At 52.3% G+C, this 25,139-nt stretch overlaps 11 protein-coding genes across 13 annotated transcripts; 7 read left to right on the top strand and 4 right to left on the bottom strand.

Annotated features, from left to right (window-relative positions):
- The first annotated feature begins 380 nt into the window (after positions 1-380).
- On the top strand, positions 381-2,139 carry PV05_01833. 2 transcript variants are annotated; one of them, XM_013466877.1, is made up of 5 exons: positions 381-597; positions 733-913; positions 975-1,145; positions 1,196-1,366; positions 1,430-2,139. In XM_013466877.1, exons 2-5 carry the CDS (start codon positions 868-870, stop codon positions 1,939-1,941), a joined length of 900 nt encoding a protein of 299 aa, XP_013322331.1. In that variant the 5' UTR covers positions 381-597; positions 733-867; the 3' UTR covers positions 1,942-2,139. The 2 variants fall into 2 exon arrangements, with proteins under 2 accessions (XP_013322331.1, XP_013322332.1); XM_013466878.1 differs by having other exon boundaries at positions 381-913.
- PV05_01832 lies at positions 2,108-3,794 on the bottom strand. 2 transcript variants are annotated; one of them, XM_013466875.1, is made up of 3 exons: positions 3,417-3,794; positions 3,182-3,364; positions 2,108-3,116 (listed from the first exon to the last, which is right to left on the bottom strand). In XM_013466875.1, the coding sequence occupies exons 2-3, from the start codon at positions 3,299-3,301 to the stop codon at positions 2,253-2,255; spliced, it is 984 nt and encodes a 327-aa protein (XP_013322329.1). In that variant the 5' UTR covers positions 3,302-3,364; positions 3,417-3,794; the 3' UTR covers positions 2,108-2,252. The 2 variants fall into 2 exon arrangements, with proteins under 2 accessions (XP_013322329.1, XP_013322330.1); XM_013466876.1 differs by having other exon boundaries at positions 3,182-3,794.
- A 975-nt stretch (positions 3,795-4,769) lies between these two features.
- Positions 4,770-5,916, top strand: PV05_01831 (uncharacterized protein; the record flags this gene model as incomplete). The annotated part of the gene is made up of 1 exon (XM_013466874.1): positions 4,770-5,916. Exon 1 carries the CDS (start codon positions 4,969-4,971, stop codon positions 5,914-5,916), a length of 948 nt encoding a protein of 315 aa, XP_013322328.1. The 5' UTR covers positions 4,770-4,968.
- Positions 5,917-6,945: 1,029 nt separating this feature from the next.
- Positions 6,946-9,843, top strand: PV05_01830 (uncharacterized protein). Its single transcript, XM_013466873.1, has 4 exons — positions 6,946-7,315; positions 7,367-7,395; positions 7,450-8,159; positions 8,208-9,843. The coding sequence occupies exons 1-4, from the start codon at positions 7,163-7,165 to the stop codon at positions 9,626-9,628; spliced, it is 2,313 nt and encodes a 770-aa protein (XP_013322327.1). The 5' UTR covers positions 6,946-7,162; the 3' UTR covers positions 9,629-9,843.
- PV05_01829 (uncharacterized protein) lies at positions 9,809-13,102 on the bottom strand (the record flags this gene model as incomplete). The annotated part of the gene is made up of 1 exon (XM_013466872.1): positions 9,809-13,102. The coding sequence occupies one exon, from the start codon at positions 13,100-13,102 to the stop codon at positions 10,064-10,066; it is 3,039 nt and encodes a 1,012-aa protein (XP_013322326.1). The 3' UTR covers positions 9,809-10,063.
- A 1,219-nt stretch (positions 13,103-14,321) lies between these two features.
- PV05_01828 (uncharacterized protein) lies at positions 14,322-14,912 on the top strand (the record flags this gene model as incomplete). The annotated part of the gene is made up of 1 exon (XM_013466871.1): positions 14,322-14,912. The coding sequence occupies one exon, from the start codon at positions 14,322-14,324 to the stop codon at positions 14,910-14,912; it is 591 nt and encodes a 196-aa protein (XP_013322325.1).
- Positions 14,913-15,776: 864 nt separating this feature from the next.
- Positions 15,777-16,981, top strand: PV05_01827 (uncharacterized protein; the record flags this gene model as incomplete). The annotated part of the gene is made up of 3 exons (XM_013466870.1): positions 15,777-16,397; positions 16,449-16,547; positions 16,604-16,981. The coding sequence occupies 3 exons, from the start codon at positions 15,777-15,779 to the stop codon at positions 16,979-16,981; spliced, it is 1,098 nt and encodes a 365-aa protein (XP_013322324.1).
- A 1,222-nt stretch (positions 16,982-18,203) lies between these two features.
- Positions 18,204-19,208, top strand: PV05_01826 (uncharacterized protein). The gene is made up of 2 exons (XM_013466869.1): positions 18,204-18,583; positions 18,715-19,208. The coding sequence occupies exons 1-2, from the start codon at positions 18,342-18,344 to the stop codon at positions 18,881-18,883; spliced, it is 411 nt and encodes a 136-aa protein (XP_013322323.1). The 5' UTR covers positions 18,204-18,341; the 3' UTR covers positions 18,884-19,208.
- Positions 19,081-20,281, bottom strand: PV05_01825 (uncharacterized protein). The gene has a single exon (XM_013466868.1). It carries the CDS (start codon positions 20,075-20,077, stop codon positions 19,202-19,204), a length of 876 nt encoding a protein of 291 aa, XP_013322322.1. The 5' UTR covers positions 20,078-20,281; the 3' UTR covers positions 19,081-19,201.
- A 520-nt stretch (positions 20,282-20,801) lies between these two features.
- On the top strand, positions 20,802-23,664 carry PV05_01824 (uncharacterized protein). The gene has a single exon (XM_013466867.1). It carries the CDS (start codon positions 21,502-21,504, stop codon positions 23,065-23,067), a length of 1,566 nt encoding a protein of 521 aa, XP_013322321.1. The 5' UTR covers positions 20,802-21,501; the 3' UTR covers positions 23,068-23,664.
- Positions 23,597-25,081, bottom strand: PV05_01823 (uncharacterized protein). The gene has a single exon (XM_013466866.1). It carries the CDS (start codon positions 24,986-24,988, stop codon positions 24,308-24,310), a length of 681 nt encoding a protein of 226 aa, XP_013322320.1. The 5' UTR covers positions 24,989-25,081; the 3' UTR covers positions 23,597-24,307.
- Positions 25,082-25,139: the final 58 nt, after the last annotated feature.

Genomic DNA, 25,139 nt, shown 5'->3' with positions numbered 1-25,139 from the left:
AGCCGTACGAGAGTATGCTAAGATCCTGACGTGGGTGGCTCACTCAGGCTTGCTCTCGATAAGTCGCATGACCTTCTCATCGACCTCTTTTCCTGCGGCAGTCCCTCACCCATACGATATCGACAGGCTCTTCCGGAGCATCTTGAGCAGCCAGCCGAACATTTGCGCGAGACCGTCAATATGTCGAAACACGCGGCAGGCTGGGCCAGGCGTGCGACAGACATGGATGACAGACATCTTGAGCGAGAATTTGAGCGAAGTCAACAATGTTTGCAGCTAGCGACGAACATGGTTAGAAGCACAAGACGAGACAGATCCCAGCTACGTCAACGACCACCCTTCGGGACGAGATGACCATGCGTCCTCCGCTTCTTTCGAGTCTCCAGGACACTTATACGAGCCTCTTCATTTGCTGATAGGTTGAAGCTGCTCCTCGCCAGAGACTTCCCCATTGACCTCCGGACAAGCTGCAAATAATTTCTGGGGCAGGGCGGGGTCGTATGCCCGTTCGATATTCGAAGTCAGGAGATCGACTGTCAAGGGTACCGTCGCCACGCCTGGCCAAACCATGACGAGCGTGGCCGGTCGAGTACGCTGGTAAGCACTGCCTGTTGCCCTTGACCATAGTACGTCGGTCTGGGAAGTGAAGCATCCGACCTGGCCACCCCTGGCTACGTTCCCGAGCTCTTCTTGCGTACTTGCTTGGTGGTTCACAGCTGAAGCTGCGATAAGGGCCGAATCGTGCCCAGGCTTGACTCGTTGAATCCAGTGGCAGTCATTATACGAAGACCCTTTATACCTTCCTCCTCCCCAGTCACTGTGCCAGGACACCATTTCGCAAGCCTTTGCGCCCTCCGAGTTGCAACAATGGTTTTGACAGCTGATCCATACTACAACCGCAAGCCTGTCCCTGGTGCGTTGCCATGCCTTCTAGGTCCTTTTTTGCTTGGTGTACTGAAATTCTGACCTTGCAGACGACCTGATCAAGGACGTCGGGACCACTGGCCTCACCCCAGAGCAAGAATACTGGAACCGTGAACGCAAGTATAGCGTCAACGGCGTTGATGTCAGAAGATTCAGCAACAGCAAAAAGGGGGGCTTGGAGCCTCAAGATGACCCATACTACGGCCGCAAACGAGTATCTGGTGAATGTTGCTTCCTTGTCTTCTATCCCCAACGCTGACATGATTCGTAGATGCTGAGATCATCAATGTTGGAGAGACCGGCCTGACACCTGAGCAAGAGTACTGGAACCGAGAACGCAAATACAGTGTTGGCGGCGTCGACGTCAGGAAATTCAGTACTAGTAGGAAAGGAGGCCTGGAACCTCAAAGCGATCCGTACTACGGCCGCAAACGGGTGTCTAGTCAGTGCCACAACTATCCCAAGCTCTCCTTCGCTGCAAGGCTGACTGATCCGTAAATGCTAGACGCTGAAATTGCCGGCGTCGGCGAGACGGGTATGACTCCCGCCGAACAGTACGAAGTCCGTGAGCGCAAGCAATCTCTCTTCCAACTCTCGACCGACCCCTTCGAGAATATCGCTGGCCGTCACCGCACCAGCATCTCTGGCGTCGCTAGCGGCGCATCTGCTGCAGCAACTCGCCGCCGCAGCTCTGCCGTGGCTCCAGACGCCCAGCCTGGGGCTCTGCACAGCGGCTACCATGGTGAGAACCTCGCTACTATCGAGAGCAGGGCCGAGGGTCCGCCGGTCAATTTCGGCGAGACAAACTTCGGCGGGCGTGCTGGCAGTGCTTCAACCTCGAATACTTTGCATCACGGCACCACCAGCACGTCCAACGCGACGGGGTCGTCCTCGACGAACGGGCCTGGTCATGGTGGTGATCATACCGTATTCCACGACGCCGTGACAGTTGGGCACGATCACAACGAAAAGCTTGATCAAGATCCTGATCAAATCGCTCCACACGAAATACGCTGAATCAGCCCGCAAGACTGCTATCAGTGACTTTGATCAAGTTCAGGGGATCTGCAGGACTGTTTCAATGACGGATGCAAAGACGGATGCAAAGACAGTCACTCATACCCGCGATACCCTGTTTTGCGTTTTAAGAAGATGAAGGAAGGATATCATGATGTTCATATGTCGAGTTTGTATGCATTAGCTCAATACCATGCCGTATACTGTCAGCAAAGCGCTCATCTCTTCCATCATCATCATCATCGTCATCGTCATCGATATGGCGCCGAGCAGTAGCAGCTCCTACACCCGTCCATATTTCGTATATTGGATCAGCGATTGAAGATCTTCAGCGCCCTTGTATACTCCCAGGCTCTCTCGCACAAATCATTCACAAGCTGTCCGCCAAGGACGATGAAAGCTGTGACATACATATGCATATACATCGCTATACGGTCAAACGGCCTCCACAGAATCTTGAGCACTTTGAGCGCCTTCGCTCTGATCCAGGGTTTCCGCGGCGGGCGCCAGACGTAGGTCAACTCCCTTTCCAAACACAGCGGGCACTGTACAGGATGTTGCAGCGTTGCACCGACACCGAAGCCCGGCTCTAGCGTCCGATCGCGACAGAAATCGCAGTACAGACTGCTGCTGTCCTCGTGCGGCGACTCGCACCACGTCTCAACTAGGTATGTATATTTCTCTTTCCGGCCCATGTTCTCCCATTTTGTCTTGGACACGCCCAACTTGATGCTCCATTTCGGACTCTTCCTGCAGGCCAGCCTCTTGCGGAAATACTCTTCGTTGCGCGGCAGGATCTTGTGGCACTTCCAGCAGTACCGGAGTTTGTCCTTTGGTATCCACCCGTGTGCGAGACGCAAGATCAAGCTGTATGATTCAGGGAGGAGCCAGTCGTACCGCTGGTCGGAGAAGCGGGACCAGCTTGTTGGGCAGAGTAGGGGTGCGGATATGATGGCTGATGCGAGGGGTTTGCAGGTCAGGGCGAGACACACGCGGTCGACGGGATGAAGGTTGTCGGCGATGCAGTGGATGATTTCGGGTGGGAGGGTGGTCAGATTGGGAGTCTTGGAGGACGTGGGTGGTTGGGAAGGTTTGTGCTCGTGGATTTCGAGGGTGGCATGCGGATGGTGTTCATGGGTGGACGAGGGAAACGATGATGGAGGATCAAGAGGGATCTGAGTTCGCAAAGACAAGTGTCAGCTATGAAAATGCAATGGAGAACGTGAACTGAAAGACATACCTGCTCCGGAATCCTGAGTAGTATCAAACGGTTCTTGTCATCGCGATGCCAGCCTGCAGTGCCAATCGGGGCTGTTCTCCACGACCGCATGGTCTGCGTGTCGAATCCGATGAAGAACATGCGAATACTGGCCGCATGGGGAACGACAGGAGCCAGACGAGATCATCGAAGTAGGGGCAGAGCCTTGTGACGTTCTCGTCAATAAGGCTGGACAGCGTGTGGGTTGGTTGCGTACAGGCTAGGCTTATCGTTGCACCTTGGTGTTACCAGCACACGTGCAAAGGCGGACCTACCAGGTTCAAGGTTGCTGGTGCCTGGTTTTCGAGGCTGTTCGGAGATGTAAGCATCGCAAGTTTGCAATGGAAGCAAACCTGGCTCGCGGAAGATGACGCCCGAGTTTTGATCCCGGTCTCCGTTGGTCAGTCCTTCCTGCTGGTCAGTTGCTCACCGCCGGGAAGAGGCATATCCATTCGATGTTGGAGGTACCGGTACCAATACCAGTACCAGTCACAAGGGGAATAGAGAGTGTCTGCAAAAGCCAGACACCGAATGTAGGTGGCTGCCTGGCACAAGGGCTCCCCTGTGGTTGGCTGTACAGAGAATGAGAATGAGAATGACACTCACATTGCGAGCGCACATGATGGGGAGATGAGACATGCCACATCTTGGTTTGCAAGAGATACGCCAATGGGCTGCAGACATTCATCGCTGGCTTGTAGCCTGTCCACAGCTGTCCTTCGGCCAGTCTTGGGCACAGCTGCCTTGCTGCGATGGGCTCAGCGGGGTACTTATCTGACGTATCTTTAATCGTATCAACCCCGCGATTAGCTTAGTTAAGCTCAGTCGCTCATTCCTTGGACTTCCGGGCGTTAAGTAACTAGCCTCGAGTCTAAATACCTTATAAGTTAGTGGCTTTTCCACCAACACCATCCACAAGCATCTCACTTCAACTGAATTCTCTACAAAGGGAGGACAAATCTGGACAGCTACCGGCAAGACGTAGAGTCCACGCATATCGCTTTCAGTGAAGGGACTTAACGCTTGTCTTTGCCGATTAATCCCTTGCCGGCTGTACACGCTCGCTTCGGTCGGTGGCTGATAGGTTCTGAGTCCGAACTTACTTGCACGACATCGCCATCATGAGCCTCACTACGGAGTAGGCCCCTCGGTTGCCGACCTTGAATCCAACTGGCGCTTTATGGCCATCATCGCTCGCAGCCGATGGCGCAGTACGTGCCATTCCCTAATGGGGGCGCTGAAACGGGCGTGAAACCTGCCAGAATCGACTCATTGTGGAGGTCGCATTGAGTCCAAGTATGAAACATATACAATCCGCCACTATTGGCAATGCTACACTTATTCTATAAGCGTTTGGCCACCGATGCAGCCTCTTGCAGACGGTAAGAAGAAGGATTCTGTACGGGCCTGCGGACAGCGCTTCTTCTTTGTTCCGTAGTGAAACAATTTAGCGTGGCCCTCGCGAGGCCGGGCACGCAAACGAGGTATAAGTGCCTCACGTCGAGCACTACTGTGCTGAAGAGTCTACCCGTTATCCCTACCGTTTACTGATCATGGAGTCGTACAGAGTGTCAGTCGAACTATTTGTCCCCAAGTCAAAAGGCTTCCCACCGTTAAAATGGTCCTGTCTTCATCCTGGAGAACGCCTGACCTGTTCTTGTCAAGAAATTGTCAATTCGCAATTGCGAGGACTTATATGGGCCGACAATTTTGCATTGAACATCCTCTGTCATTCGTTGACAACATTTCAAGATGTCCACCGCGTCTACATGGACTGCCTAGAAGGGTACTCGCAGACCAGAGACAAGGTGAAGGCACAACGAAACCTCCTGTTCGGAATGAAGGAGGTATGTGAATGTGACAGGCGATTGAAGCGACGACCCATTCGAGAGGATTGGGACAGTTCGGACGATGATACTACCATGGAGGATGCCCTCATTCCAGCAGGCACGCCTCCATACAGCGTTTCCAGCGATGCCGGTCTTTCTCTGTCGTCCCGTTACAAGACACTGCCGACAAGCACAAAATCAGTCTCAATGAATGGTGTATTCCGACTACCTCCTCTTATACTCAAGCTCGATCCGAGCCAAGGCCAACTCAACGATACTGCGAGAGCCTATATCAATAACAACATTAGAAAAGTCCTTCGCCAGCGAGTGAAGCCAGTCTCTCCCAGGCAAAAGCGCTTCAACCTCGGCTACGTTTATATCATGGCAACAGACTGCAGCCCCGGCTTTGTCAAGATTGGAAGCAGCAAGGAAAATCCCTATGTCCGCAGGAAGCAGCTAGAGGAGTGCTTTCAAGGTATCCATGTGCTGGCAAATACGAAGCGGCCTATTCCGCATGCACAGAAAGTCGAGAAACTCGTTCATGCAGAACTGCTAAGTCACAGTCGCTGGATTGATTGCAGCAGATGCGGCAAGGAGCATAGAGAATGGTTCGAGATCTCGGCAGAGCTGGCGGAACAAGTCGTTTTCCGCTGGTCGGCGTGGATGGCGTCTAGTCCTTGCGACCCAGACGGCAATCTCAATGACATCTGGTCAAACCGCCTGCAGGATAGATTCATTGCGAAGCTTGTGCCCGCAGTCGACCATATTCACAGCAGCGACTCGTGGCAAACGTGGACAGACACTCGTCGCCCAGATGGGGCCTCGGATTTTTCGAGTCTGGTATCTATCATCCGTCATGAAAGAGACAATTTCTCGCCGTGGGACTGAAGACGCCGACCATCTTCGAAAGTAAGATCAAATTGCAGCCATGGCCCATAGTGCTGAACGCGTGTCCTGCCATCTTTCGAGTGAGGGACCCTGATTTGGATGTTCTACCGTATGATTGTGTTTAGGACCTGTGGGGAGGCGTTCTGCGAGTGGATCCGTGGTTCAAGTTGGTCGCGGCGCAATGTGGGAGACGCCGGATGAGAATGGCCGGACATGATGTTCAGTGACGGCGCTGATCCTCTCCAGTTCTACTTCGTTCCATCAATGAGGCTTTTTATATGCGTGCATGCAGACTGCATTCTTTTCCAACTGATGTTGCCATGTCATTGTTAGAGGCGTTGGCTAAGATTCAACGAGGTATACCCGCTGATGCTGATTGTTGCGGGAGCCCATCCTAAGCAGATCCGGGTCTCGCCTCAGAGGAATCGTGGGTCAGGTTCGTCTCAGACCGCTCTTGCCGATGACTCCTAGCAAACCACCGAGCACGTGGAGACAGGGCATCTGTACACTACGCGGAGGTGTAAACGAGGCCCATCCGTCGAAGCAAAGAAGAAACGTCAACACAAACGTCAGGGGAAATGAGATGCCTTTCCTTTTTGAGCATACGCGTTCCATCGACATATCACGATTGGTCCGACCGTCGCCAAGGCAGAAATTGCAGTCCACTTGGGCGATATATCTCTGTCCATTTTGCGCTCCTATTTTCAGCCTCAGCCGACATCGTTGCTGTTGATTCTCCTCTTCAAGGACGCGCCGACGACGTTATACTCGGCTACACCAGCGCTGGTCTCATTTCTACCGCTCCTTATACCATTTTCAGTCGATGGCTACATTTAATGCGGACCATTCTGGCTCACCGGTCAAAGCACCGGTTCGGAGATCATTGACGCCGATGGTGCCTCCCGCTGTCACATTGCTCCTGTCCAGCCAGCCTCAGGTCCAGGCCTATGCACAGTTTGTCGAGCAATTGGCCCGAGTTGCATTTTGGCACCCTTTCATCCAAGCCTAACTCCTTTGACCTGTTCTATGGAACAACACCAGGTGGAAGTTAATTTGCGCTTTGTGATGAGGCTGCGTCGGTCTCTCCAAGCCGCCAAAAAATGGCATCGGGTGGCAGCTCGACCATGGCTGGCGCCACGACTGAATATAGCAGACTTTTCTTGCTTCAATCTTTCTTACTTTCTCTTGTTGCGTGATTCTTGTCGCTGTCGCTCTTTACTCTTTGCTTTTCAGTCACTCGTTCAATATGCCTTCCTCATCACTCCTTCTGAGGTCGAGCACCACACTCGTTTCAGCTTTGGCTTTGCTTTCTGCATCTGTTTCTGCCGCCACTACTTACTACGCTTTGGACACTGAGTACTCCGGCACCAGCTTTTTCGATGGCTTCAATTTCCAAGATGTATGAAGACTCTCCGTTTCGCGTGTCGAGGAGAAACTGACACATCTACAGACAGCTGATCTCAGTCACGGTTTCGTCACGTATGCCTAAACATGACCCGGCGCTACGTACTTATATACTGACCATGTCTCAAGGTACGAGAGCAGAGCCCAAGCAACGCAAGACGGCCTAATCACCTTCGACGGCGGCTCGGCTCAAATGAGAGTCGATGATACAAATACCTATGATGGCACTCAAAACTACTGGCTGATCAATGGTGTCGGACGACCGAGTGTGCGCATTGAAAGTACTTCGTCATGGACACACGGTCTGTTCATCGCCGACATCAAACATCTTCCAACCACGAGAACTAGCGGTGGATGTAGCGTTTGGCCTGCTTTCTGGACATTGGGCAGCGGAGATTGGCCCATGAACGGTGAAATCGACATCATCGAGGGTGCAAATACCAATCCCGTCAATCTCGCTTCGGCACACACAGGCAATACCTGCACCATTCAGCAGAGCCCCTTGCAAATGACGGGTACCAAGGGCGGCAACAATTGCGACTACTACGGTGCCGATAACACCTTCAATGGTGCCGGCTGTGGAGCTTATGACACCCGAACCAGCAGCTGGGGTGCTGGGCTCAACGCCAATGGAGGGGGTGTGTATGCTATGGAATGGACGTCTGATGCCATCAAAGTCTGGTTCTTCTCTCGAGGAAGTATTCCATCCGATATCTCGTCTGGCAGCACGCCTGATCCAAGTGGCTGGGGTCTACCGTTCTCGATCTTCAACGGGCCCAGCTGCGACATTGATGCAAACTTTGCGGACCACCGTATCGTATTCGACACCACCTTCTGCGGTAAGTCTTGTCGTAGTTCGGCAGATCGCATTGTCTGACAGTCTGCAGGTGATTTGGGCGACGCTACGTGGGCCAGCAGCGGATGTGCTGCAAGCTATGGAGACTCATGCTCGGTCTTTGTCGGCGACAACCCAACAGAGTTCTCGGAGGCGTACTGGGATGTCGAATACGTCAAAGTCTATCAGTCCAGGCCCGTGACTACAAGCACGACGACATCCACAACCACCACAAGCACTACGACATCGACCACGACCACTACAACGACCACTACGACCACTACGACCACTACGACCAGCACCACGACAACAACAACAACAACGAGCGCTACTCCTACCAGCACTACCACGACATGGACGACGACCACTTCAAGCACAAGCTCAAGTAGCGCTGTCCCTACAACCACCACCAGCACAACTAGCCCAGCTCCCACAACTAGCACCACCAGCAACGACATTGGCCCGATCGGTCAAACAACAACAACCACCACCACGACTAGCGCTGCTCCCACATCTACCACCACCAGCAACGATATCGGCCCGATCGGTCAAACAACCTCGTCAACCACATCCTGGGGCTTCTATCCGAACGGCACGACCACTTCAAGCCACGCCGTTGGACCGATCAACACAGATACCACAACCAGCTCACCATCTCCCATCTCTACAGACAGCGCCACTTGGCTCGACTGGACCGCAACAACCACGCCAACGACAACCACCACCACTCCTGTCACATCGTCCTCCTCAATCGAGGCAACATGGCTTGACTGGACTACGACAACGACGACCACATCATCCGCAACTGTCGACCCAACGTGGCTTGACTGGACCACAAGCACTACCACCACAAAGGCCTCAACAACCGAGCCAGCGACCTGGACAAAATGGGAACCCGTCACAATCACCCTGACTCAATCCTGGATCGAACCGTGCCCGACCGGCTACATCACCAAGACCACAACCGTCGTGACCACACACTGCGGCTGCACCGAGACACCCGTGCCCACGATCCCAGTCACCGTGACGACCATCACGCCCAGCGCCGGATGGGCCGTCAGCACGCCCGTCGTGTGCACCGTTCCGGCGATCCCCGCCTCGCCGGCCGTTCAGAAGAGCACCCTGACCGTCACGGGCACCGCCTCGACCGCCACTGGTGGTACAGGATGGTCTTGGGGCAAATCTGCTTCTGCCTCTCCTGACACCGCATCAACTTCAACGGCAACTTCACCAGCTGTCTCTAGCTCCGGCTCCGGCACCGGCGCCGGATCCTGGGGAGCAGCAGCAGCACCTTCTCCCAGTGTGACCGTCGCCACGACTCTGACCGTTCAGGCTGTCCAGTCAACGCCTGTCGCCGCGACCAGCACGAACCCATGGGTCGCGACGTACACTGGAGCTGCGGACCGGACGGGGATGAACGTACTCGCCCTTGTCGGTGCGGCTGCGGTTGCTATGGGCGCTGTCGCATTGTAGATGAACATAATTGCATGGACCTTCGGGCTTTGAGTTCATGATAACAGGGATCTTCATAATTATGCTTTTGCGCAATAACGCAGACAGAGAGGCCTTCGATTCCCTGCTTTTGGACATTTTAGACTTAATCATTGTGCAGATTGGATATAATGATCAATTATGACTTCTAATTTCTTAATCCCGAAACAGGAGCCGCTCGATGGCGGACTCATGCGTACAAAAGGTGGCTCCCAAGTGCCCGGCAAAAAGACTCCATGACCTGAAATCCCGCGTGCTAATAAGTCACCAAAGCATACAACATTGCAGTTGCAGCCCAGAAAGAAACACTCCCAAGGTCATAACGTCGTCTACACATAAAGTCATACATGATACAGCCCCAGACGATGTAGTATCTTCGATGCTTCAAGCATTCTCAACTGCACCACCAGCCAAGGCTCACTTGTTCTTCCGCTTATCCCATCCATTAAATGTTCGCCGGACGCCCAGTGTCTTGCGGCCTATACCGGGGTTCGAGGTGCCGGTTGAGAAGCCATGGTGTCCTATGAAGGACATACTAGTATTATGCATAGTTGTCGCAGGCCGAGTAAGAACGTAGTCGGTCCGAGGAGCAGCAGCTGCAGGAAGCGCAGTTCCTGGTCCAAGTGCGGCTTCCCTCGGCTTCGTCATTGCGCTGTGTGACAGGCGACGGTTCTCCTGTTCGTTGCTAGTTGGCTGCCCTTTCTCTTCCATGTCAGGAGGTGGAGGCGAAGAACTATACAGTGTTCCATAGCGGCAGTTAGAATTGGTGCTTGCTTCGTTCAGGGCACCGGGTCGCTTCTGCACGATTCCGTTGCTGAAGTTCAGTCTGTGTGACGCAAGTTCCTCTGGGATCTCGCTCTGCTTCACTGGGTGTTTTGGGCCTGTCAACGCCGGAACCGCGGGCTTAGCTCTTCGTGCTTGATAAAGTTGTGGCGCGGGTTGGGCTGGAGAGATTGCCTCTGTGGATGCTAAGGTCTGGCCTGCCGACTTCGCAAAGAAAGTTGCTATGCTGCCTTGTGCTGATGCAGATTTCGAAAGCTTTGGCTTCTTTTGTGGAGGGAAAGCATCCGATGAAGAACGCGTAAGTTCAAGCGGCTGGGCTTTGAGCTGGTGGCTCGCGGTGGTGAATCCCAACGTCATATTGGAGGTTGAGAAAGAACTCACACTACTCATAGTAGTTGCGCCATGATATCCTGCGGGCACAGAAGAGCTGTAACGGTTAGAATGAAATGCTTGCTGGGCGGCGGCAACAGCTTCGGCCAGTGGTTTGCCAAATTCTGGTATTGCTTGAAATCCTGTAAGAGACATCGCTATTGGGCGCCGACCACCGTCACTCGGCCAAAGATCATCAGACTGGCTTTCGCTCGGGCCGATATTCTGTAGGGCTATCACAAGATCTTCCTGAGATGGCATTGGGCGACAAAGGACGCTGGCAATGTCTGAAATCGTCTTATCATCAAAGTTCGGCCCAACCTGTGCCAGATGATGGTGCACGAGAGGAGGCAGAAATTGAGTCAGAGTGGATTCAGTCTGGTCCCGAGATTGTGTCAATGGGATAGTCATCGTCAAGAGTGCTTGAGCTCGGGTCATTGCAACGTAAAGTAAGCGGCGTTCCTCATCCGTGTCCTCTGCGCGAGAGTGAGGAATCGACCCTTCATAGACAGCTGGAATGAATACAACCGGCCACTCCAGGCCTTTGGCAGAGTGGATAGTTGAGATGGTCACGCGGGGTTTGTCGTTGCCGCCTTCAGAATTGTCCGTGTCAGTAGACAAGACGATGTTGGCCAAGAATTGAGCAAGGACTTCCTGGCCGCCACCAGAAGCTTGCTGTTCGAATCCGTCAACCTGCACGAGGGATTCTTCCGAAGGCTGCAAAAGAACTTCAGAAGCATGTATGATGAGTTCTTTGACATTCTCGAGCCGATCTTCGTGGTCGTCCTTGTATTTCCTCTTGATATAATTCTCCAGATCCAACGACTTTACAATGAAGTCAATCAATGTGCTGGGTACAGTACCGGGATGAACCGTCTCCATTTTCTGCCTTGCATTCTTGATCATGGTGATCAAGCGTCCGAGTTCTTGCTCAGCTGGCTTTGACAGCCTTTTCTCTGGCGAGAGGTTGCCTGCAAGAATATCCTGAATGATAGCCCATAGTGATGTCTTTCGTTGTTCTCCTAGCTTCATGAATTCGCCAACTGTCGTTTCTCCAATCTTTCGAGAAGGCACATTTATGATCGAAATGAGAGCTTGATTGTTATCAGGATGGCTGATTGTGCGGAGGTAATCGATGATGATTCTTATTTCCACGCGATCGAAGAAACGCTGACCACCAACCATGCGATATGGTATCCTTGAACTGCTCAAAGCCTTCTCGATGAGCAAGGAAAGATAGGCAGATCGAAGTAGAATAGCGAAGTCTGAGTGCAGAAGTAGACCACCAGTCATTTTCGACATTCTCTTGATCTCACCAGCAATCCACACAGCCTCTTCGTTCGGATTTGGCAAACGTCGGAGAACGGGCCGGGTGCCATGGCAGTGCGTTGCTTTGAGTCGCTTTTGTGGTCGATTTGTGTCTTGCTCAATGACATCTTGTGCAAGCTTCAATACAGCAGAAGCCGAGCGATAATTTTCTTCCAGGTTGATCACCACTGTCTCCGGGTAGAAGACTTTCATACGCCGTAGATTTTCGATCTCAGCAGAACGAAAGCCGTATATGCTCTGATCGGGGTCTCCAACAATGGTGATTCTTTTGGCAGCTGATGCCAGCAGTTTCATTAATTCAAACTGCACCACGTTCGTATCCTGGAACTCATCGATCAAGAGAGCTTCTACATTGGAAACACAGCCAGGGAACGCTCGAAGAAGATCGACACAGCGGAGAAGCAGGTCGTCATAGTCCAGTAGCTTTGACGTTGCAAGAGCCGCTTCATACTCATGGAAAACTGTAATAAACTCTTGTTTGTCCACCTGTTTCTGCGGGGTCTTTGCAAGATCTTCCAACCTCTTTCCTTTGGCTTTGTGACTTGAAATCTTCGCTCTCGCGGCCTTTGGTTCGATCGATAAGTTGAGACGTTTGATGATCCGCTTGATAATACTCTGACTGTCGGAGGAGTCTGCTATTCCGAATCCCTTCGGTACGCCAATGAGGTGTCCGTAAGCGACGAGATAGCGACGACAAATAGAATGAAAGGTCCCCAGAACCAATTTGGCTTCAAGCTCGCTACCGACCAGTCCTCTGAGCCTCTCGCGCATCTCTCGGCTGGCCTTGATGGTGAACGTGCAGCAGATGACATTTTGAGGATTGAGACGTTCATTGGCAATCAAGTACGCGACTCTACAGGTCAGTGTTTTCGTCTTGCCGGAACCTGGAGGCGCCAACACTTGCAGGACTGTGGCTGTCGAAGTAACCGCAGCTCTCTGAGCGGCATTCAACCCGCTCAAGAGCTGCTTGTCCATCGGAAGTTGTTGAATGGCCAAAGTATTGTCGAAGACTCCAGCAACACGATTTGACAACGACGCGTCTGGAACACTGGAGGATCTACGCGCTTGCCTCGGCTTCACGAACACACGTGACCCTCTAAGATCTCTATCAAACGTCCCACAAGCGTCCCCTTCGCTGTTTCTTCCCTTTTTCAGGGGATTAAAACTACATTTCGACCTAGGTTATGGACACAATGCAATCTGAAGCAGTATGTGGCTGCCTTCCCATGTTGGCACATCGCACGACTGTGATTTGTGCAGCTGACCTGAAAGCGAGTTGCTAGAGTATGGCTTCAGACACGAGGCTGCAAGGTAGGTCACAGACCGTTTATTCTTAGCTGTTCAGGTTTGTACTTCTTTTGCTGTAGTCAAAGATGCCAGTTGTCGAGATTTCGCTGTCTCCAAGCGCGGAACCCTGTACAAGACTCGACAACGGCATGACAAGCGTCTAAGCCGACTGGGAAAATTTCTTCTGGTCGAGGCGAATGTTCGGTCGTCCACATCAGTCGAGAAGGCTTGAGTCATCGCTTCCGAAGCAAGAGTCAGTTATTGGCAAGGTGTTCATCCAGGAATCTTCGAGAACGCAGCACTATGGACGCTACTGGAAGCAAACCTTGGTAGAGAAGGTGGCTGTTCAAATCTAACTGCAAGGTGAAATGGAATCATCCCTCACCAGTGGCTGTGTCCCACCATGCCCTTGACGATGAGTAACGAGTGGGTGGTCCTCATCATTTGGTCCCTATCACATCCAAGGATGAACCGTGGTCCTCGACAATTTCAGGACAGTATGACTCGGTTCATGAGGACCTAAGAAACCCTATTCATGAGGACCTACAATGCCCTATTCATGAGGGCCTATGAAAACCTATTCATGAATATCTGCTGTTTCTCCCACATATATATTCCCTCCTTCTTTCCTCCCTGCTGCATCACTTACACACTTGACACTATCGACAACTCTTTGCCGACCTCCCACAACAAACAAAGACATCGACACCACAATCACTTGTAATACAACACCACTCCTACCCCTTAACACTCACATCCTCCTCAGGACTAATTGAGTATAGTCCACACCACACACCAGACGACATCCACAGACACCACACCACAGCGACACTCTTGCTCCCAACAACCACCTCCTCGCCAACTCCGTACACTCCACAATTTACACTCGACAACCACCGAAAACACAATGTCTGGTGTCCAGAAGATTGCCATGCAGCCACCTGCCAAGAGAGACATGTTCAAGCGACATTCGAAAAGAGTGGCGTTGGGGCCGAAGCCAGCCAACATCCCAACTCCATCAGCACCAAAGGCAGTCAAGAAACGGGCACCACTACCATCTGGCCTCCAAAAGCCACTTAGGCCCTGGTCGAAGAACGGATCCGTGGCCACCACCATCAGCAACAGCATCCGCAACGCAGAGGATGTCCAGGGGTACACCTTGGAGCCATGCACCATGAAGCCGTACAAGATGACCGAGACGGCGCGAAATGGAAGTGGAATGGCATCCCGCAACATCAGTTACACAAGAATCGCCACACCACCAAAACACTGCATCGTTCCGGTCGCCAAAGACGCCAAAACGCTCGAGAAGGAAGCCTTGTTCAACGACATGATTGCCAAGGCACAGGAGGAGAAGGAGAAAGAGAAGGCGAAGCAGCAGCAGCAGCAACAACAACAACAACCACGTCCTGCTGCGGTGCCTGAAGTACCAATGTCGGAGGAAGAGCTGAGGAAGGAGGCTTCTATGCTTGGCAGATCGTACCGGGCAAGCAGATGAGCATTCGTCAGAGAAGTTGGAGGAAAGGTTAAGGAGACCGACGAGAAGGACAGGAAGGGCGGGACAGCAATTCGTTCAACTTTGGTTATTGGACAGGGTCGGGACATGGATTTTCCAGCACGGAGTCAAGGCGGGCATGGGCATGGGCACAAGCCCCAGGAGGACTCTACACAGGTTGTTTTCGAGATTTTGGGCTTGGGACAAAGGGACAGGCTCATGAATACGGCACCCACAGAAGAGCGAAAATGTGGGATATGGGAAATCGGCGGAGTTCAATAGCAAATGAACAGAAACACATTGAACCCCCAAGTATTCATTCTCCTTATTGTTCTTGCCCTATTGATGCTCGAGATCTGGTACAACTCGTGAATCGATTTGCTGTCCGCCAAGGAGAGTGATAATCAATGGCTGGTACTTCCTGTCAGTATTGTATTCACCAGTGAGCGGTATGGCAGAAGTCACTCGGTCACGCAGCCACTGCCTCAATCAATCGAGTGAATAAGTGAATACGGCACCTCCCAAATATCTGCTGCCATTGTTTTGTCAAATTCATCTCTCCCATCATCCATCATCCATCTTCCCAATTTCCATAGTTCCCACAACAACAAGAACACATCATCTCTGCTCGTTCACACTCGAGAGACACTGCATAGCGTATCGACAAGTTCATACCGCAAAGCCTTGTTCATCTTTACACCGCTCCAAACTATTACCTGCATTAGCACTGCCTTTCAGCAGCAACAAAGCGTCATCCTCAATTAGAAGTCTGGACCCCCTATCTCACACAGCCTCATACCCTCACCTCCTTCCACCAAATCACATTGAAACATCTTTCTCTGTCTTTTCTTCAGCACAACAATCAAGATGGTCACAAAGGAAGTCCGTAAGATGCGGGAGCAGACACTTCAGAAGGACATGGCAGAGAACAAGCGCCAGGCCGCCCTGTACCTCTATCAACAGGAGTTGGCCAAGACCAAAGGTGGAGAACCACCAAAGCCCATCGACAAGGAGTCCAATGCCAGCATCGCCCTCTTCTATCTCAGAGAAGAGATCAAATCCGGAGACAAAACTGCCGAAGAATTGTATCGCCTGTATGTTCTGAAAGAGACGCCAAGTCGTGTCCGAAAGACCCGCATGAGCAAAGCCCAGCGAGAGCAAGCTCGCAAGGATAGACTGGCGACCCTCCAAGCCGAGGCAGAGGCACGACATGATGCCAGATATGCCAACAACACACTTCAAGCGCTCGGTAGGACCGCCATTCCACCAATGCACAAGCGAAAGAGATCTGTCGACTCCAATGAGAGCTCAGAAAGCAATGCCAAACGCCAGAAGCGTGCAGGAAGCAACGACAAGAAGCTTGTTGACAGTGTCGAGCCTGGAAAAGAGAAGAAGCGAAAGCGCGATGAAGATGACGAAGGACAAGGAAAGCGACAGAAGCGTGAAGCTTCGGACAGAGACGTCCTGGCGACCACCAAGGAGCAACAAGTAAGTCGAGACCTACATGGACTCTGTCAACTCCTGTGCTGACCCTTCAAGATCGTCCGAGAGAAGAAAGTGATCAAGAGTCCTGTCCTTGGAGGAAAGAAGGCCCCTGCTGCCGCAGAGCAAGCTGCCCCGGCCAAGAAGAGAAAGCGAGTAAGTACCAAGACCCCAGAAGAGGCCCAAAGAGATGTGTACTAACCTCGTGATAGGATGATGATGATGCGGCCGAGGAAGCCTCGAAGCATGAGGCACCTCTCCTCAAACGTGCTCGGAACGACAGCACCAGCCGGCCAGAGTCCAAGACGGCTGGCGGCAGCAAGGCTGTCGAAGCTCAGGCTTCGACAAAGAAATCAGAGTCCGTACCAGCTGCCTCGAAGGTTTTGAAGCCTGTTGGTAAGGAGGAGTCCCAGAAGAGCAACACCACTGAGCCGCTTGCGTCCAAGGATGTTGCCAGCAAAGTCACACCAAAGCCGGCTCGCATGACGGCCAGCGAGTTCTTCAAGAGCAAACGCCGAATCCCCCTTGACATCAAGACCATCAACGTCAAGATAGAAGTGCAGAAGAAGCCTGTCAAGCGTTGCCGTTGAAGGGCACTAACGCCTCAACACTGGGCAACCCTGTACAACCAGTACAACTTGTTTTTCTTGTGCGTTGTCTTATAGGGCTCAGTTTCTTGGAAGGCTCTTGTAAATGGAGCTTCCACCGTCGACAACATCGACAGGAATTGTTTACAGCATTGTTTGCGCGCTCGAATGATGCACCGGGCTCTCAACACTGTGCTATCGACAGTTAGCACCTTTATCTCAAGGACAACAAAAAGTTTGCTGTTTTCATCGTTAAGTTCTTCTCGACGTACCCCAAAAAATTCAACCTCACAGCATGTACGGGGTCTCTGACACCTGTTTTGTGTCGATTATCAAGCTCGATGCCCTGGAATGAAGTGGCATCTTGCCAACCGCCCTCAACAAACCCACGACAGATTGTTAACATGTGCCGATCTGAATCATCGGCAGAATTCTTGAATCCGTGGTCTAACATCGAGACCAGCGCAGGAACGGATCAGAGAGCGGCATCAATATGTCCCACATGAAAGGGGGGCATTTCCTTCAACACGAACAACTGTCGACACCACAAATCTGCAGGAAAGAGAGAACATGAAGAACATCCAAGGTCTAGTAGCGGGACCGGCGCTGGAACGGATGGAACCAAGTGTGATTGAGCATTCTGAGCTCTCGCCTTCGACGATTGGGAAAAGGAAAGATTTGTGGCAGGAAAGAGATCCGGAGTGGGAATGAGAATGGAATGGAATGGATGCGTTGGGGCTATGGGAATGTCAAAAAGGCACACTTGTCTTGAAAGAAGTGGCAAAAAGATGGTGTCGACAGTTGTTCGTCCTATGGGTGGGTTATGAAAGAAGGTCCGAGTGTGCTTCTCACAAGGTGTCGAAGGCGCGGTTCGAGGGCATCAGTGTGCGTTTTCGAGTGTTTCTGAGGGTATTAGCAGCCAGCGGGCTTCTTCAAAGGTCAGGGCTTCAGCGTGCTTCATCTCCTACTTGTTCGTTACTTGCAGCAACAGAAATGGCCAAGGAAATGTGAAGAAGTTTGGATCGTGCTTTGTTCAAGTCCCGCTGAAAATCGAAGGAGATGGCAGATGATGATGATGGCTACGACGTCAACAGGGGACGCCCTCGACGCCCGGCCTGCTCTCTCCGCACGCACCCCTGAAGCTCGGTGAGCTCTGTCGCCGATGGCTTGCTGGCGTAAGATCCTAGTGGCATAGCATAGCATCTCCAACAGCAACACCAGATTGTGAACATTCGACATTCAACATTCCTGCACGACCTGCATCCGACCTCAGGATTTACAAAAACAAGAAACCGTTCTACACACTCCTCCCTTTCGAGTCGCCTCTTTCAAAGAAAACCATAAGTGTCCTAGTCATCCAGCAATGAAGATCCTCCCTACGCTGCTCGCCGCAGCCCTCTCGCTCTCCCAAATAGCCTCTGCCGCGGGCCTCAACATCGACTATCTCACACCTGGCATCGAATGCTCCCGCAAGAGCAAGAAGGGCGACAATATCGAAGTGCACTACCGCGGCACCCTACAGGAGACGGGCAAGGAATTTGATTCCAGTTATTCCAGGGGCAGTCCGTTGCCGTTCCAGCTTGGTGCGGGTAGGGTCATTAAGGGGTACGTTAACCATACCCCAGTTTATATCGTTTCCTCTCCCCTTCACAGTCTCTCCGGTCGTGTCGTCCGCCTCGAGCGCATGAGCGATACACAAGAAAGATGTGCATGTGCTGACATACTTGGACTTACAGATGGGACGAGGGCCTGGTAGACATGTGCATTGGCGAGAAGAGGCGGTTGACGATTCCCCCGGACATGGGGTACGGTGCACGGGCTGTGGGACCCATTCCAGGGAACAGCGTGCTTGTCTTCGAGACGGAGTTGATGGGGATCAAGGGGGTTAAGAAGGATGAGCTTTGAGGGATGCAGTGTTCTGGGTTGGCAGTGAGGTTCCCACTATATCTCACGGCGGCAACGAAAGACATTCTAGCATAGAACCACGAGGGTACCCTTTTTGCATGCTTCGTTCGGCAAGGAAATGGTATCAAAATGGGCGGTCGAATACATACAAAAGGAAACTGGAAACGGGCATCACGACAGGAAAACCATGGAAGGGATTTATGAAAGAAGCCTAAACTGCAAGATCAACTCCGTCAGAGCCATCTATTAGGCACTTGTTTTACCGGGGTATCATAGTCTAATATCTTGGGCTGAACCCATTGACGCCGATATGCATGTTCAGTCCATATCGTCCAGACCGCCGCTCTTCGCATCCGATGCTTCTTCGTCGTTCACAAGTATCCCAACGAGACACTCGCTCAGCATACCGTCCCAGTTGACCCAAGGATGCACTTCTGTGAATAATGTGTCGGAGTGCTTGCCTGCACCTCGCAGGATTTCGCCCTTCCCACCAGGATGAAACGGCACGTATGGTGTGATATTATACACTTTGCCTTGATATGTCGTCCAGGCGTCTCTTCCTTTTCGGCCATTCTGCTGCTTCAGCTGCGTAGGTGTGACTCGGGTCAGGTTGTCAGGCGCATCTTTCCCTCGCAAGCGACTGTTCGGACTCGATGTGAGGGCAGCCCAGTCTAGAGGCGAGTGGCCTGGTTCGAGCATGACCTTACGTGAGACCTGCTTGCCCGGCGGCATGATGGAGGAGGTGGGTGCCATGGAGGAATTCGAAAGGACTTTGGTGGGAGGGACTCGCAGAGAAGATGCTGCGGAGGGTGGTGGGCGTAGTGCACCATTCCCAGGTCGAGGCGGGGCAAGCATGCTACCGAACGTGGGAGGTTTGAGGCGAGGAGGACTTGGAGGCATAGTAACAGTGGGTGGTGCAAGTGCAGGAGTCTCGATGGTCTCTGGTGGTCCTCGTACAACTGGCAGCGTAGCCACGTCATTCTTTGAATTGCTCTTTGCCTCTGGCACCCTCATTAACTCCATTGTTGGCGCAGAGTGTGGAATCCTGTCCATTGCTGGTTTTGTCTGGGAGATTGTTGCGGGTCTGGATTCCGTAGCTCCTTTCGCTGCGTCAAAGTCCTTCTCACGGGTAAGAAAGCGGTAGAGAATGTATGCTGCTAGAAGGGTGCAACATCCAGAGGCAACCCAGTCCATCACCGGAGGGCGAGGACAGAAACAGAAAGGAAACGAGGGTGTTTTCCGGGCCGCCTGCACATCATGAGCCAGGTAAATTCATTGTCTGGACAGCTACCGCCGCTTCCTAGTTATTGTTGAGTCACTGTAAGAGAAACCAAAGAGTGTTGGTGTGAAGTTTGGGAGAGAGAAACAGGCAAAGAGGCAAAGCCTGGAAGAACTTCGGAGCACGCATCTTGGGCGTGGTGGGCGTGATGGGCGTGCCTGGGGCGCAATTGGTAAGGCTGACACCCTGATGCCACCCCTCGCTTGCCTGCTTTCTCGTTACCTTAGTAGTAGGTACGTGCTGAGGTTGATGGGGGCTTCTGGAGAGGCTGAATTGTCGAAATTCGTCCCTCAGTATGGAGTATCAGGCAGGCAAGCCCTGGAATGAGACAAGGCCACCGCACCTGGAAATCAATGAATAAGGTACATAATTCTGTACCTTAAGAAGGGATCTCTCGTAGAATTGCAATCTTCTCGGATTCACGGACGGTCATTTCCTGCACTCACTCTGCCTCTCATACTGATCTCCAGCATCTGCGTTGTCTCGGCCCGTCGACCTGTGTCACATGCGGTTTTAAGGTTGGGTTGCAGGGAAGCCGAAGTTCGATCATGGTCCGACAGCTGCTGACAAGGAAGCCAGGTCCAGAGCCAGAGCCAGAGCCAACACCAGCACCAGCACCAGCAACAGCATTCATTCATTCATGCACAACCCCCTCCTTGCATCAACCGAACTCCGTCATAATTCTACGGAACGAACAAACACCTACTACTATTAGCCACGGCTAGTCACTGACCTTCACCTATGTGACCTGTCTACCTGCGGACCTCTACCGATACGGACGCCCTTCAAGCCCACCATCCCACCAGCCTCAGGTCAGGTCAACCCAACCCGTGTGTCACCAATAATAACTGCCTGGGTACAAACCAAGCGAGCCGCCTTGATTCTCCTTCAAACTTCAACTAATCAGCTTGCTGACATCCCGGTCTCGATCCGGGATTCTGTGTCAACCTCGCATGATCAGTTTTAGATCCCCATCCCAACCTTAGTTTCACTACAACTCTCTGCCCATATTCGACCTCTGCCTTCTTCAGTACCACCATCTCACCGTACAACTGCGACCAAAGGTGAAGTGGGTGCCGCCGGTGCATCAAAACAAACCACTAGTCTTCGCCGCCTCAAAGCGGTCACTGCCAGACCACATCGTAACTCCGCCTGAATGACTTTGAGACTTCGTCATTAGGGCAAACTCTTGGATCCAACACCATACTTTGTATCAGGACAACTTACTCTCTCTTTTGTCCTTCCAAACATTGCCTTACCGTTGAGGGGACTTCCGGACCGATCTTTATGGAACACGTGAAACATTTCCACTGGTGACTGAAGTATCACATTCGCCAAAATGGCCTCACCACCGTTTTACGATGATCTTAGTCCACCTAGTTCACAGGACCGATCTGACAGAGAAAACTCTTCTCATAAACGTCGACGACTCGCTTCGGACTCGACTCCTCCACGACTGATGGCTGACCCTACTCGACCTTCCAACATTCCTCTGCCGCCTTCGTTCTCTGTTCAATCTGGCTACTATTTCCCGGTCAACGATGCCTTCCCATCCATGCCCGCGGATAACTCTCCCTGGCAAGAACACGCAGCCATCGAGTACCTAATGGCGGGAACGGGCTTTGCTCAAGACTTGAGGGGGATGACAACCTTGCCATTTGCTTACACCTTACCGACTATCCCTGCTGGTTCTGAAACTGCACCGAGGCATGCATACACAAGTCAGCCACCTCCACCCCAGCCTCTGACAAGACCACATGAAGTGATGCGTGGAGATATGCGAGCTTTCCACAATGACTTCTTTCGACATTTTCCGGGCATGTCTGAAGAACGTCTGAGAGAACTTTCCGGCCTTCTTCCCGAAGGACACCGGTATCATACAGGGATTGAGGCCAGCAGGTGCTTTCCCGGGACCGAAAACAATAGCACACCGCGCCCCTCGAACGCAAGCGCTCTGAGCGAGATGGTTTCTTCTGTGTTGCCACATAGACGTTCAGCTGCTTCAACAGCACCCGCCACTCCCAGTAAGCCCCCGATCAGATTGATCCTCAGTCGCGCGACCACGGAAAGCATCGAAGTCCTAGACGACCACAAGAGAGAATGTCCTGCATGTCAACTCGAATTCGAAACCGATGACTTCATGGCCGTCATCAGCTGCTGCGGTACCGCTATGCATGCTACTTGTCTATCAGCTTGGGTGAATTCTCAGACATATCACAAGAGTCGAGCCTGCATGAAGTGCCGACGTGCTATTGACGCCAGACGTCCATTGAACAACGTGGTGTCGCCAGTCAGTGACCAAAATTGGGACGAAGGTGCAGATTTGAAGGCGCCGGAAACATTGAAAGGAGAAGCGAAGATCGAGCTGAATGTTAGTGCCCGACCTGAACGCTCGGCCTATCGACGTATGAGAGGAGCTGCTGCGTACCTTTCTAGTTACAGATCGTCCCGAGGTCCACCAGGGCTACCAAGCGACCTGAACGAGGGAGCCCGAAGCGCCATCGAACGAGCAAAGCACGAACATATGATGGAAATGGAGGCGATGAAGAACAACGTGAAGGCTGCTTACAGTGAGAGAAGTAAAGCACTCGACGACGAAGCTGCTGCAAGTCGATCTTTCTGCGATGCCCAAGTCAGTCTGATCCGTGGAGCCGCTGTGGATCTCGGACCACTAGCTAGGAGATGGGAGGAGACGAAAGTGGCCAGGGACAATGCAACCGAACGTTTCCGAAAGCTTCAGAGAGACTTGGACTATATGCACAGATCTCACCTGGATCGCCTCAATGGCCTAGCCGAAGCAGCTTGGCTGGAGAGTGCCCGTCAGAGAGGAGAAGAGGTGGCTCGGAGCATGACGGCATCTGGACAGAGTGGCGGAAGTGCATCTGCAATAACAGCCTCTCCATAGGGATCCAAGAGGCAGACACTTGACAGCCATGCCCGCGAAACTTCAGACGGCTCAAGGCGTTGCTCACAGGCTCCAAAGGCAGACCTCATTGGAATGGAATCAATGGGAACTTTGAGGGTTGAGAATGAAGAAGGTAGTAGCCTGAAGTCTGAAGAGTCTCGGGAAATGACATGTCGTGGCGAGAAGAGGAACGTGGCCCGTCCGGCGCTTCTTGTGGGACGGGCTGACTGATCCACGATACTGGTCTGGTTGTGCAGTGAGCAGAAGGGTGCGTCACGAGAAAGGATTTGAAAGAAGCGGTCATCAGCACAGCGAAGCAGGCGACAGGCGTCGGACGCAGTGACACTCTACTTATGAGGATACGACCATCATGAATTTCTGGGCGTAGGGCATTAATCACGGGGATCCGCGCTGGTGTTGAGGAGTGGCTCATTTAGGACTCACGGTGGTAGTATTGCTTGCATACTCAGGTCTCCAATATGGAGTACGGGGCTGGACATGGACCGGGAATACGAATAGCACAGAGCCAACTCCTCATTTTATTAGCACACAGGTAGCTTTGCATAGGTACGAATCAACCGATTTTTCTTATCATAATGTTCTGCTTCTGGATTGTTGTTATCGTTGCATCCAAGACAGCAGGACCAGCACTAGTGTCCTTCATTTTCGTCGTTCAACTCTGACAACGCAGACTTCTCGTACCTCCTCTTTAGGCCCTTGGGAGTCCATTCGTCATGTCTACAGTCTCGTTCAAATCCAACAAGTTCGCGCCCTTGTTGGCCGCATTCACAAAAACGAAAAATCCAACGCTTCATAGTCATGTAGATTTCTCAGACGACGACTCAGCCCAACGCAAAAGGAACGCCTGCTCTTGTGCAGTCAATGTCCTGTCCGTATGTGTACATATATTGATACACCCTCCTTTCTTCTTTGAGTGAACGACTTGCCTTGCCACAAGTGGGCTTCCTCTTCAATCAAGCCATATGTCTTTTTGAGAGGCGGAGGCAGCTGCATGCGTGGCTTTTTGTATGGATACCTTGCATCATGGTTTCCATAGATAAGCGTCTGTATCTTTCTTCATCTGGGTCATGGATGCCATGGTCGGCCAGAATTTCGGCTGAGACCACATGCCGTTACGACTTTGCTGTGGTTCCGATCATGCTACGAGGTAGTCGCCCAGCTGTCTCCGTGCCTCACATTTGGCATTCTGGGAGGTGGTGGGAGGTCCTTGGGAATTGTCCTACCCTTGGTCAGACTTGGACGACGGAGTTGCTGCTGTGTTCCTGCCACCGAAGAATGCCTCCAGTGTCCTCTGGTTCCGTTGTGGTGATCGCGGGAGCTCTGCCAGCGGTTCGTCCGACATATCAGTATCCTCGTCCTCTTCCTCGCCCTCCTCCATCACCCGCGCTTGCTCGTCGAGATCGATGAGCTCGGAGATAGGCAGTGCTTCGTCGAGGTGTAATCGCTGCGCATCGTAGAGCTTCCTTAGCGTGTGCTCGTGGATGATCTCTTCCTCTGGTCTGTCGTCGCGGTGGCGTTTTCGAGTGCGCGAATTGAGGTAATATGGTACGGCTTCGATCTGACAGAAATTGTAGGTTCCCTTGTCGTGAGAATTGTGTGCAGGGGAGAGGGTGTTCGTTGACGTGGGAGAGAAGGAGGAGGAGGAGGTTGATGAGGGTGCGGAGGGGCGCGTAAGTCCACGAAGGCAATAGCCCGCATTGTCGATGACGGAGGCTTTGCGTTTGAGACCCATGACTGTCGTAGTGTGCTTGCTGTGGTCAGGCCGGGAGGAAAGGACTTGAGAAATTGAATGGGAAGATAATGACGCGTGTGTAGAGAAGCACTTTAAAGTCCGGAGTACGCGTCGCGAGGCAGGAGAAGGCTGGCATTCAGCCTTGCGCGAGGATCTGACCTTGAGCATTTGAGATGTGCATCTACTCCGTGTTTGGACCAGGAAAATCGCTGGAGAATAATTGGTACCAAGGCAAGTCTATGAATGAATACCAGAAAGCTGGCTCATCAGGTTGTTCAGTCGGTGAGCATTACTTGCTTGCCGGGCGCGATAGGGTAAA

The sequence above is a fragment of the Exophiala xenobiotica genome (assembly GCF_000835505.1).
Source record: "Exophiala xenobiotica strain CBS 118157 unplaced genomic scaffold supercont1.1, whole genome shotgun sequence".
In the NCBI taxonomy this organism is placed as follows: domain Eukaryota; kingdom Fungi; phylum Ascomycota; class Eurotiomycetes; order Chaetothyriales; family Herpotrichiellaceae; genus Exophiala; species Exophiala xenobiotica.
This window is presented reverse-complemented; position numbering and strand designations above follow the sequence as displayed.